This window comes from Hippocampus guttulatus, chromosome 10 (assembly GCF_054856545.1).
Source record: "Hippocampus guttulatus isolate MCC_2025c chromosome 10, RoL_Hgut_1.0, whole genome shotgun sequence".
In the NCBI taxonomy this organism is placed as follows: domain Eukaryota; kingdom Metazoa; phylum Chordata; class Actinopteri; order Syngnathiformes; family Syngnathidae; genus Hippocampus; species Hippocampus guttulatus.
In genome coordinates this window covers 1,459,202-1,477,186 of record NC_141270.1, presented here as the reverse complement: position 1 = coordinate 1,477,186, position 17,985 = coordinate 1,459,202, and the positions used below count along the sequence as shown (strand labels likewise).

Sequence of the window (17,985 nt, the reverse complement as noted above, 5' to 3'; positions counted from 1 at the left end):
GAGAGAGAGAGAGAGAGAAGGAGAAGCAGCTTTCAAGGTTCAAGTTACGACCTCGAGCATCCATTAACCTTCCGCTAAATAAGAGCTTGCCGGGATGCGAGGCGCAAAAGCTGTCAGGCAGCATGTGGATCGACTTTGGGACGCGACGGCCTGAATTCGATGTTATTTCCAACCGTGTCCCACAAGAACAACAATCAGCCCGTGTTTGGTTACGCAATGTTCGCCGTGTCCCGAACAAAACAAGTCACCACTGCTGTACGCACGTGATTGACAGCTGATTGACAAGAGGGGTTCGTCTCAGAAGCTTTGATGAAGAGGAGACAGAAGAGCCCCTTCCAGCAGCCCGGCCAAATCTGAAGGAGTCTCAGCGTGGGACTCATTCAAGACATTTATTGTTTTAGGATTCCTCTCATGACTCAAATGTCCAAGTTCGACTTTCACTTCTGCAGCCACTCAAGTCATTTTAGAACACGCCACAACATTCTCTCCTCTCCAGATGTGCGAGCGGGGGGTGGGTGGGGGGGGGGATAAAACAACAACAACACCACACATTTGACTCAACTCTTACAAAGCAAGCAGCTTCGTTGAAAAGAGAGCAGCCGAAGTCCTGGAAGCTGCCGACTACCGAGTGGTTAATGTCTCACAAGCGGAAAAAAAAAAAAAAAAAAAAAAAAAAGTCATTTGCTAGTGGCTAATGTCTTGAAACCTAAAAAAAAAAAAAGATGACTATCTTGACACTGAAGTTCAATTCCCATTATTTTTTCTCGTGTCAATGGGATCAATACAATTTTGAAAATGTATCCGATGCGACTGCAGTGTGGACACTCGGGTCCCGTTTATCCGACCGAGATGTCATCAAGTGGCAACACAACATGGCGCCAAATGCAATGGCAGATGAAGGAGTAGAAAGCAGTCAGTGGGCAAAAAGAAACGTTTGTAGTTTAACAACATTGGGGACAAAAGACTTCAGGTTGTAAGATATTAGCCGCTAGGTTAGAACATCGCCCAACCTAGTGATTAAAATTTTAGACGAATGAGCAGGACTTGAAACTGGTGAATTTGGTAATCCAACACCCCAGAACATGGCCTCGTCTGAAGATGGAGAGAGAGAGAGAGAGACAGATTCTTTCTCCAGTCCTTTGCAGTCGCTTTCTTGCTTTAGGAAGTTGGACGTTGCTCATTTTTGAATCGGGAAAGCTCAAAACCAGAAGAGCGCATCAGAGCAGAAGAAGAAATTGCGGAAAAGGTCCTCCCGCCTTCTTTCTTCCCAAAGAAAGCAAACACATCTGCGTCCATCTTACCTTGCAGCTGTTTGAAGCGACCTTCCAGCTGGTTGTAGTTGAAGGCCGCCTGGCCCGAGAAGCTGCCGCCCCCGCCGGGCCCCGGGCTAGACGCCCGCATGGGGCTCCGGCTGCGGCCGTGGGAAGGGCCGGCGACCCCCGAAGGTGAAGAAGGGGGAAGGGGCCCGGCGTAGTCCAGCGTGGGGGAAAGGGGAGCCGAGAAGGTGCTGCTGGCGCTCTGGAGCTCCATGCTCAAAACAAACTTTTACGCCGGTTCTAGGCAAGCATCCACGAGAATTCAAAACAAAAAGGAATTAATTGAGAGAGGAGGTGGGGGGGGGGGGGGATAAATCTTCACGCCGAGGCGATCGAGTTCCAGATCAAGCCCAGCGATTCACGAGCTTCGGTCCATGTGTGAGCATCCATGTGTGCACAAGGCAGCGACAGCCTTCATTCAACTCGCCCGCCACAAGAAAGAATGGCGACGAACGCGAGGAGAGCCGCAGAAGGAGGGAGGAAAAGATGGAGGGAGCCTCAAGAAAGAAGCAAAGAAAGGAAGGAAGGAAGGGGAGGAAGGCGTTTGTCCTCCAGCGAGGCGCTCGCTCGTTCACTGAAAAGCTCCAGACTGAAAACACCTCCGCAGGGATGGGTGGTGGTGGTGGTGGTGGTGGTGGGGGGGGGGGGGGGTGTTCTTTGGGAGCGGCCGCTCAGAGTTCCCAGCCAATCCCAAAGTGCCTCATTTGCATAAGAGGCGGATCCGAGGCAGAAAGGGAAAAAACAACAAAAAAAACAAAGAAAAGGCACAACCTCACCTTTTAAAAAGATGACTTCTTCCCGTCACTTTTTCAAATATGTTTTAAAATAGACATTTTAAAGCAGTTCAACTAAAACGTTATTTTATTATTCATGTGACTCTTGATTCTTAAATATAATTTGGGAAATTTTAAATAAATTTCAAATGATGTTACTCGTATTAAATGTTTTTTTGTTATTGAAAACTTTAAACCCGATATTAAAGGTAAAAATATTTTTTAACAAAGAAAACGTTTTAAATGCTTTTTGCCTATTAAAACGCCACTTGTATTCGTTTTTTGAAGCAACTTTTGATGACTGGCGCGCCCAAGTGTCATAACCTCCACCGAGGAGGAAACATCACACTGTTGACGAAAACAAGTCAAACAACCGGCTTTGTGTTAATGATAAGAACGGAAAGGATAGCAATGAAAATGATAAGAGCGTAAATGATAAGAGCGTTAATGATCAAACTGATACGTTAGAGGTGAAAAAGTCGACATGGGCGTGATCAATGTGAAGCCGAGCAAGCAAGCGCAAAAGAGGAAGCAGCCACCGGCCGGATGGACGGACGGACGGACCTTTCCTGACAGCCAGCCCCGAGTCCAAACATCCTGACGACGTTTGGCTGCTAATCTTAGTGCCGCTGACTGACTTGTTTGTGTGCGCGCGCAAATCTTCTTCCCGTCTGAGCCGCTGCGCCACTTCCTGTTTGACGAGGTTGTGATTTAAAGCGTTCAAACGGTGGACGATTGACTTTTTCATGGCGGCGCGGTTCAATGGCGGAGGCGTTTGGCCAAGTCATGCGTCACACGGCTGCGCTAATTAACTTGAATGTGTTTCGGCGGCGTGACGATCAAATGCTGCGTCCGCAAGTGAAAACGTTCGCCGACGCCACTTTGCTTCCGTCCTCGGCAACAGGGTGACGAAACAAAGTCGATAATTGACAGGTGTGCCGAGGGTGAAGTTCACCCGACTGAACGTCAGCGGGCTTTCAATCTGTCACGTTAGCGGTTAGCACTCCAGAGGCTAGCAGCACAAAGTGACTGCTAACCATCTTGCTTCTCGCTCAGTTTAGCTGAGACAAAATCTAAATAATAGGACTGCAACACTTTATAGAAGCATGATGACTCAGTTTGCTTACATGTCTGATGTGTGTTAGCATTAACGCTAGCATGGTTAATGTGTTCAATAAAATGTGTCATATTTACTCGCACGTTCATCAGCAAACTTGTTTATGGCGTGTTTAATGACATTCATGCATCGCTGACATGAGGAGTTTGTTTATTAGCAAGGCCCCTAATGTAGTTTAAGTGTATTTACATGTATATTTATTAGCAAGTGCGCTAGAATTGCCAGAATGACTACGCTAGCATGATCACAAGCAGGGCTAACATGATCCAGTTAGCAATGACATATCCACGCACACGTGTTTTGTTGCTCCTCTGAGAACTTTGTCAATAGTTTGTCTGAGCTACTTAGCTTAGCATTGGTGACCGCAACAATACGAGGCAAAGATGGCGACGGGTGCCGAGGTGAAAGGTCAGAGAACCGCGCAAACAGACAGCAGATGTTCGAAGAAGTCGGAAGAATGTGTTGGCCTGGCGCCGAGCGTCACGCCGCGTTTCCTGTCGTCATCCGGCTTCCTCGTGGCTCAGCCCCCTGGGGGCCACGCCGACCCAACGTGTCCATTCATACGCAGCGCAAGACTGGGAAATTATACTCGCCACACTTTTTTATACTGGTGCTGGAGACTTTTCATGTGTTTCCCCAACGGGGGTTCTCCAACTTTTCCTTACGTGACAGAAATTTTGTTCCACATGAAAAGCCGATGTTGGCATACGATCTTATTTCTGAGCATTTGGGTTGAAGCTCTGGAGGCAATTTATCGATGATCAAAATAGTTGTTGATTCATTTGATAAGTGATCAGTTGTGAATTCATCAAATAATGTCGTGAATATTTCCCCCCCAAAAAAAGCAACTAGCGACAAGAAGTCCTCCTCTCAAACATACGTAAGGAGTGGAATTATTTTCATACCGTACGAGGAGAAAGAAAGAAACATTTATCCACACGTTGGGAGACTTGTGACCTGAGGGATGCGCTTCCAAATATTTGGCTGCGGTCAAATCGCCTCAAGTGCGCAAAGCAAAAAGACAAAGCCTTCAAGCCGAATGGCGCCGGAGGGGGTTGCCGCGTTCGTATTTGACAAAGAGAAACAAGGACCAGCCCGGCCTGTACTTTGATGACTCATTTTAGGATGTAAAATTGTTGAACACAGATAAAACAGGACTGATAAAGTGCTTTTGATAGCAACACTATCATTTATTTACGAAGACCTGTGAGTGAAGTTGAATATCAGTGGCTTTTTGACACTCCCCAAACTGCATTTTGACTTTTCTCACGATCGCCGTACACAATTTACACTCCTGTAGCTCCCGCGTTTACATCAAATCTATGCAAACTCTATCGAGTACAACCGGTACGACTTCTATCGAGTTGGCATTTGTCTCCTACATAGGTTGGGAGTCGCAGCCTCAACTTGATCTTCTACTCAAAAGCTGTGCAAGAGCGATGCAAGGCCACTATCAATAGCAGGGGTGTCAAATTTGTATAAATGCACGATCGCCGTACGTTATCGCATACAAAACGCGCGTGAAGAGTTAGCTTTCAAATCAGAAACCAGCAAATAATCCTTCGGTCAATTCCTTTTGAAATTGATTTTCAAGGAGGCATGGATTGGGAACTCAAAATACTTGCAAGTTGTCGGCCTTGTTAAAAGGGAAGGCAATTTGCAAGACACATGAGGTTGACGCATAGAATTTGCCTTTGTGGGCCAACAAGCTGGGGCCAGACCTCGAAAAACGTACTTGGCGGTGGCAGAAAGCGCACCAATTCTGATTTAAATGTCAATGGGAATCAATGAGTTGATTTTTTTTTTTCGAGCTCTGAATCTGGATAAAATCAAATTTGACATTTATCAAAAAGAGAAATAATGGAAGCTTTGAACCGGACTCGGCTGAAACCTTTCCAGCTGCGAGACACTTTCAAGGCCAACGGCAGCCACATTTCCGACGGGCCTGCTGAATTTGACGCCACCGTGCTAACCAACACTGCCCTGCTGCCCCCCCCCCCCCCCCCCCAAACTCCACACATACACAAAGACATTCCTGTGTGGACACCAACAACAACAACTGCCATCAGGAGAGACCCAGCAGCCACTTCCTGCCAAAGGTGGTGAACTTCATGCCTCGCCTGCACTGAAAACTTGGGACAACTTCCTGTCGACGTGCACGCACACTCGCGCACACACAGGAAGTGGAACGAGCACTCTGCAGCCGCCTGTGTGGAATTGGCCCCGCTTGGTTTCCTTGGCGACGGCTGGTTTTTAGCACACACTTTTTAGCGTCATCTCACCAGTGCAATCATTCAAATAAATCACGTGGAACACAAAATAGAACATCAGGTTGACTTTTTTCGGGAAATTACATTCTTGACTAGTTACAATTTAATTAAACTCACCTGACCGACTATGTTTGGAATTATACATCAATTATGAATTTCGGGTCACATCGCCCAGTCGTACTCAAGCCAGGGCAATTTTTTTTTGGGGGGGGGTTCTGATTTCCTCAATAGCCAAGAGACCGACCGTCTTTGGTCAGATGGTTAAAAATACAGCTGGTCACACTGATCCATGAACATTTTTGGTAAGAACAGGTGAGTATCTATCCCGGTTCCGGCCTTAGTTTTGGTATCTGGTACTCGTGGAGGCTGCCGATAGCAGACACTGAAACCTAAGGCAAAGGAAATCCGACATTAAGTGCGCTAGCCAGTAGTTGGCGCTGTAATGGGGAAGTCTGACACATCAGTGAATAATCGTCTGCATCAGAACGGGGACGTTATTTTGTATAATATTTTGTCATCATGTTAAATGAAATTTGAGGTATCAAATGCATGAGAGGTATCAGTACTCCGTACCGGTGAGTACATAAAAAAGGAATGCTTGAACTAGCATCTGTGTGGGGGAAAAAAGTGGTCTTGAACAGCCCCAATTTAGGTACACCGAAGAACAATGAGGCCAACAACCTGCACTACTTCCATTACCGGATTAAATACAGCAACAATATGCGTGAGCACGTGTGCACGCGCACATTACGAGTCCTCGTGCATATTTGAGAAGATTGTGAATTATTCAGTGAGGCAGCACACCGCAGCCGAGCGTCACACGCACATAAGCTCACACGGATGGCGACGGAGCTTCGCAGGACTTGAAGCGGACAAACGCACTTCAACATTGGCAACGCTCACACACAATTTTTGGCACGCCGATAGATGGCACTGACAAATCAATGACTCTTGTCTTCATTGTCCTTTAGCATACACGCGGGCAAGGGCGATAAATGACGGAAGAGGTTAATGATCAGTTGAGCATCAAGAAGGTGTGACGCTGTTCAAAGTACAAAGGAAGCAGTGACTTGACGAGGCGTCTGTGGACACGGGCAGTCTCCAAAAACAAAGTGATTGCCAAGTGCCACTAGCGAGGGTACTAGAATGACCTAAACACACTCATCCAAGCAGCGAGACACGCAGGTGCCTACACCTCCCACGCCCCCAGTCAGCATCCACGCACGCGCCCAGCCAATGACACCATGTCGGGACTGCCTCCATGTTGACCTCAGCCCTACCGTTGCGAACACACGAGCCGCTTTCCACCACGTGCCACTAGCTGACAGCGTGGAGGAGGCCCCCGCCCTCACCCCGCCCAGCCGGCGCGGCGCGCTTACCTGCAAGCGCTTTGATGCGCGAGCGTTCAAAGAGTCTGGCCGAGCTGTTCTCGTTGTCCCAGTCGTCGGCATCCCAGCGGTTGTTGACGCCCTCGCTGTACGTCTGCTGGATGTCCATGTGCTCCAACTCGCCCGCTACCGACGTCATCGCCACTCCAACGCCACTATGCCGCACACCCCGCTGCGTCTTTCCTTCCTAGCCCGCTTCCTTCCTTCCTTGGCGACGCGGCGGCCAGATGCTGCTTCGGCAAACCTGCACTCAAACAAGCCAAAACGAGGCTCAACAACAGTGACCCGACTTTCCACATTTAGTTCAACAAGATGCACGTTCATTAATTGAATATTAAATAAATGACCAGATTTTTTTCAAGATGTTTTTTTTTTGCAGATTCACTTACCGGTAATTAAATTTCTCAATTGAGATGGAATGTCATCTATTCAATCAATATTTTCAATTCATGATGACATTTGGACTCGTCATTTTTAAAAATAGATTTAGTGTGCATAATCAATACCAAGTAGTGTAACGCTTCAGTGTTACCAAAACACATATTTAGCGTTAACATTTGGCATATAATAATGAAGTGGTGCAATGACCAGATGGGCATTCAAAAAGCACTGGTGCTTCCAACACCAATAGTTGGCTGTCACGTGACCTTAGGGTTGAACTATAATTGGCCAGCACTGCAACGGCCTGCCGGGATGACAAATGAGACAAGCGCGCCCCCGTTTGGCCACAGTACGCTACTACACACTGTCATTGAAGAGCTTCATCTTCCACTTCTGATTGAAGTGTGTGTGTGTGGGGGGGGGGGTGACACTGCGAAACAACGCTCGCTCCTCAGGATTGCTAGTCCGCCAGATATTTCTTCATGCTAATCAATAAAGCAATCGACTAACGCAATCGAAATGTGGCTTGAACCTCCCATTTTCTGTTTCGGCCACAGGGGAAAGGGTGAGGGGGTGTCCGGAACTGTTAGCATCCCTCTCAAACAACACAAACAGTCATTCAAGGTCACACGTTAGCACCAACCGATGCGACACCGAGTGCGGTACATTTGACAACATGCGATGTCTTTATTTACATGTGCAGTACAGTATTGGACCACCAGGAGACGCCCTTTATGAGTTCAAAAAGAAGCCAGTGGGCAGATTGGATAGTTAACGAGCAAAATGGTTGAAATGTGCCGTCGATGGCGTTTAATTCGAATCATTTAGTCGCGCACAAAATACGAGGCTTTGTCAAGTTACCTCATTCACTCCCAAAGACATATTTATATGTCTTTTCACACTCCACACGTTCAACCCCAGATAATTATTTTTTTCTAATTTTCCATGACTTGGGTAAAAAAAAGGGGGTCTAGAATTGGCTGGTACTGAATGAATTAAGAGAAGAGAGAAAATGTTTCAAACTGGACGAGGGTGTGTGTGTCAAGTGGGTCACTCGCGGCAGATGTTTGATTTTGAAAAAATTGGGTCAGCAAAAAGTCTCAACGGGGAACGCACGCAAGTTCACCCACGCGGCACACACACACACACACACGCAAGCCCACGAGTAAAGGAACACTACGTGATGAGTATTGTTGTTGTACAAGAGCAGCTTCTTTCTATTAATAACAAACAAAGAAACTCCCTTGATGAATTTACGGAACTTTTTGTGGGAGCCCACAGTCCTGCCTCATATCATCCTACGGCAAACGCAGCCTGAAAACGTTCACATATTCAAGAATAAAAAACATTTGAGCAAAAAAAAAAGAAAAAAGGTGGCAGTCTCATACATGGAAGAACAACTGAAAACATGAGGGGAAAATAAAAACGAACAAACACAATGGAAAAATGAGTCACCTTTTAAAAATATATTTTCATGTGCCACTGAGTGAAAAGCGGGCATCTCCAGGGAGACAATCATCCCAGCATGCAATGCGTGGGAGCCCGCTCGGAAGGGGGCAACACAAAAAACGTTCACCAAACGACACCGAAACCAGCAAATGTGACAATCGTATTATGATGATTAAAAACCCTCCTCCTAACCCTGACCGCCTGACACTGTACTGTTGAACCCTCATCAAATCATTTTTGAGGGCTAATTTAACGTTGAGAATAAAAACAGGCAAAGCGCCTTTGAAAAACATTGCAAATGCTCCGGTCTGTGCGCGTGGGGGGTGGGTGGAGGGGTGTGTGACTGTGATGTGACGATGAAACATGACAATGAACCGAACCGCCGTATTGGTGATATGTGACAAATAAGAGAAAAATCCGAGAGCCAAAGTCTCTCCCACGCCTCCATCAGCATCTTACAGGCGCCGGTGTCAGTGGGTCGCCATGGCAACCTGGCGTCGAGCATCACTCGAGCCGTCACGCGGGGCGAGACGCGAGTGCCTCTCCGGCGCTTTGCTCGCTCGCAACAGCCCGCTTACTGTACAAGGCGCGCGTGCACACACGTGGGAAGCAAAGGACGCCAAATAACGGCCACAAATACAGTCAAGTAAAACAGCTCTGGCGGTGCACACGGCAAAAATTTCCTGACAGCACCTTTCAATGGCAGGACCGTCTGGAGAGTGAACTTTAAAATGTTGGAAAACCGGGAGTGTTTTGTGTCCAAATAGCTTTGGGTCCAGAGTGCCCCCCCCCACCCCGCCCATCAAGTGCGAAAAAACCCCCAACACGTCCATTTTGGGTGAGCCGACAATTTGGAAAACTGTGCAGAGGATTCCTCCCTGCCTGCACACTTGCTCTCGTGTTAGCACAATTAGGTTAGCGCGGGGAGGGTCCAGCGCTAATGCACGTAGCCATCCCCGCGGTTTCGCTGATTCAATCTATTGATGGATGCGCCAAATGCGCAATGGGGCGGCGCCGCGATCGAACCCACGGCGGACACTAAAAGCACCGGAGATTTACGACGAGATGAGAGCACCCTTTTGCTTTTTTTTTTACTGACATCATCATTACGAGCCGGGGCTGGGTTTACCGCCAAAACAAGAATCAATGTATGCATTAACAACAAACGCGCACCTTCTTTCCCTTCCTGGACTTGACGAGGCGTTTGGGGACACGCTGTCGGGATGGGATAAAGCAGCGTCTTTAATTAGATGTGGCGAAGACGAGCCGTCGACAAACGGGACGTGATTAGCAAATGGCGCTAACGAGGGCGCGAGCATGACCTAAACGCACACATTCAACATGAATTAGAATTCATGGGAGACAGCCAGACGAACAGAGCCGGACGAAGGTCAGTTATGACTGGTAGGAGTCACGGCGTTTCTAAAATAGCTCTCCAGATGACATCGTCACCAGTTGGTGTTTGATTAGCAGCCAACTTGGTGAGCAAGCGAATAAACAAGAAGAGTGACGGCAAGAAACAAAGCTGTGCTAGCACTCGTGCTCGCTAATCAATATTTGATAAGGCCTCCATTAATATCTTAGCCTGCACACACACACCAATACAAGGATGCTACACGACCGGCAAGAGTAGTCCACGTATTTGCAAATGTGGCTTTTAGACAAAACGTAGGGCTTCTAATGAGGGTTTCAAGTCCCTCGTCGGCGCCTTTTGTTTTTTATCCTGACCGACCAACGGGAAATCATCAATAGGGCCCATTCGATGAACGGCCCCGGCCTCAGCTCGATGAGTCACTTTCGTGACAAAAAAGGAAAAGGTTGAGAGGGTTCGGTCAGTGTCTGCGGGACAAACGTGACATTTTGTCCCAAACTCATTTAACCCCCTCGTGCTGCTGAATGGTCGCAGTGTGTAGCGAGACAGACGGACAGACGGCGCCATTGTGTCAAGTCAAGAAGTCGGGCAAAGCGGCAAAACGCTCGCGCGCTTGATGAGACCGAGCAGACACGCGGCGTCAAACGACTTCGCTGTCGTCACGGCAGCACGACGGTCAACTTAAAGTCACTCCGCTAAAGTCAGCATCATGTTAGATGCCGACTCCCTTTCACCGGCAGCCCTTTTCTTGAGCCGTTTTGCTTTCGGAAAAACAAAAAGCGACTTTCCGAGTCTGGTCATTGTCACCAGATTTGTGGCCTACGTCATATTCTGGAAACCGGTTCGAGTCGTAGCCATTAGCCGGAGCACCGACGTGCTAAGCTAACGATACAATCCATCCTTTATTGATGTCGCACGTTCACAACAGCTGCAACAATCTGCAGTGAAAACACATGGGGAGCCTTCCTCGGAAACGTTCCTCTCTGCGAATGTTTGTGTGGTCGCGTGAGGCGCACAGAGCGGCCCGTTCCCAAACTCTGGCCGAGTTCTGGGACGGCGCCAAGGAGGAGGAGGGGCCAAGGACGCCAACCCGCAGAAGAACAAAGTGAAAACGCTCTCTGGTGCTCATCTGCTTTCACGCCATTTTCACTTGCTTGCCTTCTTCCTTTTTTTTTTTAAAACACACACAAACGCACACACGCCACAAAAGCTGTGAACCTTCTTTATGCCTTGCTGACATCACTTCAACTATTCCAACCAATCGGAGCAAAACATTCAAAGATTCCAAAACAAACCCGCCTTTTTTTTTTTTTTTGGTTTCCTCCTCTCAGAAGCAGCTTTCAGTCCCAAAATACATCTCACAGACGCAGGCGAGAGCGCGCATACTCGCTCGCTAACAGTGGGCTTGTCACGGTCCAGATTGGAGGGTCGGCGTGTCGTCATGGTGATCCATCCCATCATTTCAGTCTGGCCGGCGGCCAGATTCTTTGGCACTTTTCCGCTCGGCCTGCGGGAGCGAGAGCGCCGGTGCATTGTGGGACGTCGCATCTAATCTGCGTGCGTGCGCGCGCTTTCCTGCTGATCCAGGTTTGGAAAAACAAAACTGGGATCAGTCACATTCCTCAATACTGCAGGTGCACTGGCACCTGTCGTACTGACTGCCTATCCGTGTGTGTGTGTGTGTAGCCACTTTCACACTGCCTAACATTTTTGGGGAGTGTGCATACACTAAATGCCACTGCAGATGTAACAATTAATTGAGTGCATTTCTTTCCTTCCTTAAAAAACATTTTTTATGGGGGTGGTAGGCTGGAATGTATTCATCACATTGTCATTCAAGTCGTTGGGAAAAAAAATCAATTGAAATAAATGGGGTGAGGGACGTTTTGAGTTACAAGTCAGCCATGGATAGAATTCCGCCTCACATCTCAAGGCACGGCTGTCATTTACTTCAACTTGAGTTCCAGTCATGTTTTGACAAAAGAGCACCCCCACCCCCTCCCCACCAACCCCCTCCTGCACCTAAAAAACTCAGCAGGTTGGTCATGTGAAAATGTGAACATGGCGACACCCAAGTGTCTTTGGGGGCTGTCATTCCCCGTTTGGTCAAGGACACGCAGCTCACCACCAACTCATATTTCCCACGATGATGATGATGAGGCACGTGGCAGTGACAGGTAAAGACGACACTGATGGAACGTTTCTTAATCTCACACACCCACACACACACGATAGCTCGTATTACAAACCCAGGAGATAACCTCGGGTAGAGGTCAATGACGGGTGACTTTTTTGCCATCAAGGCAACGCCGCAAATGTTTACGCCAACATCCAACAAGGCATCCAAACGTCTTGTTTCTTCCATTTCGTTTTGCCTGATGCATCAAAGAAACACAAATAAAAGTTGCTTCGCTAATGCTCTCACCGCACTGGCATAAGCATCAAGTTTGGGGCTAAAACACGCAACCGACAATGGGAAGCGGCAGCAAAATGGTCGCCATCAATCAAATGAAAAGACGGATGCTAATTTGTTAGCTCGGCACGAGCGTCTGCCCCCAAACGGTTCACAAAACGGTTCAAGCGAGGCACCAACAAAATGGCCGACATCTTTCTGCCGTTTACAGGTTAGCTAAGCCGATGCTAAATTGTTTACTGACCCCCGAAGACGAAAGAACAAAATGAATCATTGTCGAAGGCAAAGACACAAAAGAAAGACCGAGCGGGTCGGGTGGATACGTTTTGGATCGACAACTAGTTCTGCTTGTGGAGTGAATAGATTGAGCAATTTTGGCTTCTGGAGGGAGAGCAGAGCCCATGCAGAGGCGCAGGTCCGCATTCGGCTAATAACTCATTTCCTGTGTGACGCCACTCGACCACACCCCGACCTCGGCCTCGAGGCGCGCGCACACATGGAAACGAACGTGGACGCGTACAGACGCCCCCGTTACAAACGCAAATGCCCACGCATACACACACTGACGCGTGCACACAAAAACATGAGTGCACACGGACAGCTGTAGACACACATGTAAGCGCGCACCGACGTAAACAAACGCGGCGTTGTTAACGTTGGCAATAAATCCAGAACGATTTTCAAGGAGAATTTTGCCGTAATCCCCGAAAGCAACTCGGTAGGCACGCAACGCACACGCAGCCTTATCGATCTCAGCGCGCGTGTGTTTGCATTCCAAGGGCGTGGCCATCTGATGATGTCATAGGCCCATCCACTTCCTGTCTGCTGAACATTTTCCAGAAGGTTCCTGCCCGTCTCGCTCTCTGGCTCCGTGGTCCTCCTGCTCCACCGGGGGCGATTCGTCATCCCGGGGAATGTTTGCGCTGCGCTCAGCCTTATCGCACAAGCGCGCCCGCCCTGCTTCTCTTTCTTCATCGCTCCCACCCTCTCTTCTTCCCACATCCCTCGCTCACCTCCGCAGCGTCACTCTGTCACGTCTCCATTTTGGGGAATTGAGGAAAATGAATGGGGGTGGGGGGAGAGGGGGGGGGGTTCCAAGTTAATACAGACTCGGCAATCATGAAGCTAATTTGGCAAAGAAAAACTAAACAAAAAACGTTTGATGTAACGGGGCTTCGATGTCATTTAGGTTTAGCCTGGGTTGAGAGTGGAGAGTTTTCAGCAAACGTGCGCGTGTGTATTTTTAAGTGTTCTACAAATAGTGGGCTCAAATTCTTTGGTGGAGCGACTGTCATTGCGTGGTACGCGAGCTCCTGCTTGTGGAACATGAAAGAATCGCTCGATGAAATCTTTCAACCGGGCCCAATGTTACTCGGATTTAAACAGTTTAATTGCATTTAAGTTTGAAAAATACGACACTTGCATTTGATCTTTTCCGACAGTTTGTTTTCAAATATTGATTTAGCGCAAATTTGATTTCTTTTTTTTTTTAAACAGAGAAGGAATGGAATGGACAGGTATGATATGACTTATTTCAAAGTATTTGAGCGCTGCACTAATGTGCAGAACGTGAGAGTGGCTGGCAAGACTCGCCGATGATTTCAATCAGACTTTTTCGCTTTGGAATGATAATTGGGCCTGCTCGTATTGTAAGTTCGAACCTCATTTCCACGTAGCCCGTTTACGCTTGCACCACTGTAACGTTCACATTTCAAAGTTCCGATTTCACGTCATTCATTTTCCATTTGTCGGTTCCGCTTACAACGAACACCTTCATAACGTCAACTTCAGTCCAACGACCGGATTTTCCCCAACCAAATAGTGAAAAGGCCTTTGTGACGACGAAACCGTGGGACGCCACCTGCTGCCCCGAACTTGCTTGTGAACAAAATGTTACAAGATACTGATGGTTTGGGCTCGCTTAAAACTGAAAAAGGACCAAAAAATAAAAAATAAAGAAACAAGGATATGACTTCTCTTGCTTATTATGAAGTCACATTTGTGTCCAATTGCACTAAATAAAACCCGATGACGTGTTTGACTGCACAATAAACGTCATCGGTCAGGTCAAGTCAGGCTGAGGAAGATTTGCCAGCTCGAGCGGCATATCTCAAAGACAACCAAAAGTTTTAAGTTTTGCTCCACAAACACCCCCTCCCCCCCAAAAAAGAGACTTTTGTACATCATCAGCCTGACCCCACTTTTTCCCACGTTTGCATTAGGATGAAACTCCAAAACAAAGACTTTCCAAAACGACAGCGAACAGGAGACAATTAATTATTGGTGAATTTATGTATGATATGCAATCAAGACTTCAAATGCGTTTGCTTTTGTGGAACAGCACGTTACAAACAATCAAAACAAAAAAAATAAAACATTTCAAAGCACATTTTGAGAGAGCCCAAGAGAAGCGGAAAACAAACAAAAAAAAACATTTGAAATGATTTTAAACGATTTTCGGATATGCGAAGTCAGCGCGTAATCACTCGGGCTCATCCTCGACAGACATCTGATCATCTGCGTGATCGTCGGCATGAGTGGATGACGTCTGATGTGAGTAAGTCACACCTGACACTTCACTTCCCTTCCAACAAATGGCCAAATGTTGACCAGTTGGCGGCGGGTGGGGGAGGGGAGGGGTCCCACACTGACCAGAAGTGAAGTGGAAAATGTGCAAGAAACCAAAGCAAAGCTCCAGGGTTACAAAGGGGGCCCACGTGAACGTCGCAAATGTCAACCGTCACGTTGGAGATTGCCACCTTAAGACTGGTAGGAAAGAAAAAAAAAAAAGAAGACGAAATGGAGCGAGGAGGGCGGAGGAGGGACCGCCGCCGCCGCCGCAGCAGCAGCAGCAGCGGGTCCAGTCGGATCTGATTACATAACAGCGCCTCTGGACTCGGAAGCCGGCCTGCACCAAAACCACAACGACAAAAAGAGACCGACAAGAACAAGACGCTGCGGCTCAACTCGAAGCAGCACAAAGTGCACAGAAATGCCTCCGTGGGCACACAAGGTCGAGCGCGCGCACGAACACAGCCGCACACGACCACGCCTGCGCCACCGCCTTCATCATCACGGCCACCATCCTCCTCCTCCTCATCACAGCAGATAAAAACAATAACATGCTGCACCTCCATCCTCCTTGATGGGAGGCTGCAGGGGGGGGGGGGGGATGCTGCTGTGGCGCACTAAAGCTGGAGCACGCACGCGCACGCACTCAAGTTGAAGAGAACCACGGAGGTCCGGAGGGTGAGGCGAGGCCCTCCGGGACGCCCGTTTGGGGAGAAAGAGTCTCACGTCGGCCTTTCTCCGCGCCAACGCGCAGCCAACTTCAGCCGCGCTTGCACGTCATTTGGGGGCGCGCGCACGCTCAGCCAGCCACAATCACACAACATTCCCGAGGACAACCACGATACGGATAAGAGCCAGCGAAGGAGCGATTCGGTTCGGTTCGGGACTCACCTCGAGGCTGTGATGGCTGTACTGGCGGTGCTGGTGAAGGGCGGCCGGGCCAGTGGTGCTGGAAACAATGCAGAGGCTCCTCTTCCTCCTCCCCCTCCTCGTTCTCCCCCGCCTCGGCAACGAGGACCAGACTGCGGAGCGGAATGCGCTCGATTCATCCACGCGGCAGCACCGTTGGGCGGCACCGGGTTACTGGCCCAAGCGCCAATGTGCTCCGTCCTGACGGGTGGACAAAATAAACATCAACTCCAGCGAAAAGCTCTCCGCTAGGTACACCTGTGAAGTCGCACGTCAAACTCCAATAATGGAGAATGTCTCACAATGAGGGTCCGTGAGTGTTCGTTAAAGACAATATGCAGCTCTCCCGCATGGGCGGGGTCTCTTGTGACCACTGCTGGTTCGCCTTGGGCTAGCTCCCAATCACGTGATGAAGCAAGCCCACTTGACCATGACTCTCAACATTAGCTTTTTTTTTTTTTTAATGGCTACATTCGTCAACACGGATACATTACAATAGTATTAAACACCAAATCAGCATAGCAGTTGAAACAACTTCCATTTAACGTCACTTAACTGATTTGAATTGAGTTAACTTGCGCTAATCGTCAGCCAAACCGCTAGCATGGCCCTATGGAGCAGTACATTAACCTACGCATGTGCTTACCTTTGAATTCAATGACCACTCCACTCCACCATTCTTCACAACATGATGACTTGACAAATGACTTGCGATTCAGTCTAATATGTTTGCTAGCTGAAGTCGTTTGTGTCGATACACCAGTAACATGGCTTGACTGTCAAAAGTTAGATTGAACTTTCTGCAATTACTCTCCCCAATCAGCTGCTCTTTGAAAGTGTGCGTGAGCAACAACTGTACTTTGTCTCTGCTGGGGTGAGTCAAACCTGGATACTGATCAATGTGCACTGTTAGTTTCACAAAGAGGACAAAAAGGGAAGCCACAGATAAAATTTGGGGGCTCCAATGTCTCCACCCGCCCAGACAATAACTGAGTCAATAAAAGAAGCGCGCCTATGCCCGAAATCAGTAAGCGGCAGCAGGGAGAGGAGGGGCTAGCGGGATGGAGGCGGGAGGGAGGATGGTTGGATGTGTGTGTGTGCGTGTATGTAAGGTTGGGGGTGTGGCTGCAGAGATTGGATGATGGGCAAAAGTAGAAAACGGTAGAGTGTGTCGTTGTGTTCGCGTGCGCATTCACGCGGTTGCGATGACAACATGCTCTACCGCTGCAGACGCCCAACTCCTGGATTGCAAAATTGAAATGTGGACAAAGATTGCAAACGCGGAGGACAGGACGGCGACGCGTGAGGTCACGTGATAGTGACGTCACCAAGGCCACGCACACACTTCAAACAACCCAGCTACATAAACAAGCGAACTTGATGGTACTGTATTCCTTGTTTCTCGTGATGCATTCAGGGACTGTAGGACTTCCATACTTTTGTGTACAGTATTCAAGATCTCATTTTGGCTTTCGGATGTAAAAGAAAAAAAAAATGAAGGCGAAAAAATAAGTAGAAAAAGAAAAAAGGCAATAAGAAAAGGGAATAATTAAAAATGACAAAAACAGCAAACGCAAAGCGAAAAGCTCCAGCCCCAAAAAGGATACACAAAAATTAAAAAAGGTAAAAAATATCAAAAGATCTAAAAAGTCAAAAGTCATGAAGGGGAAAGAATAGGAAAAAGATACCAAATAAAGAAAAGACCAAAAGCAAAAGGACAAAAAGGAACAAAGGAAAATTAAATGTGAATTAAAATAAAAAAGGGTAAAAGAGACAAAAAAAGAAAGCCATGTGACTGTCACACATTATTGCAGTGTCACTTTTTTGTGTTCTGGATGACGTGACCTGAATGAATGCATGTGTGTGTGTTTGTGTGTGTGTGTCACACAGTATTGAAGCGATCCCCTTGTAGCCATAACATCACTTCCTGTTTGTCACTTTGTATAGATAGGGCTGTAAACTGTGAAAAAGAAAAAACACTTTTATGATGTTAGGTCAGGAATTTCATAACCATACAACATGGGAA

The 17,985-nt window shown here is 47.9% G+C and overlaps 1 protein-coding gene across 5 annotated transcripts in view; it reads right to left on the bottom strand.

Annotated features, from left to right (window-relative positions):
• Positions 1–16,082, bottom strand: part of sptbn1 (spectrin, beta, non-erythrocytic 1) — a 45,040-nt gene extending 28,958 nt beyond the window's left edge. For 2 of the 5 annotated variants that reach the window (XM_086122828.1, XM_086122830.1), the window contains exons 1-2: positions 15,942–16,082; positions 6,856–7,108 (exon numbers count right to left, since the gene is read on the bottom strand). In XM_086122828.1, coding sequence (XP_085978954.1) covers positions 6,856–7,003 — 148 coding nt within the window. In that variant the 5' untranslated portion in view covers positions 7,004–7,108; positions 15,942–16,082. Of the gene's footprint in view, positions 1–1,301; positions 1,920–6,855; positions 7,109–15,941 lie in introns of those variants that run through there. The other 3 variants (XM_086122827.1, XM_086122829.1, XM_086122826.1) reach the window with 2 other exon arrangements.
• Between the last annotated feature and the right edge of the window lie 1,903 nt (positions 16,083–17,985).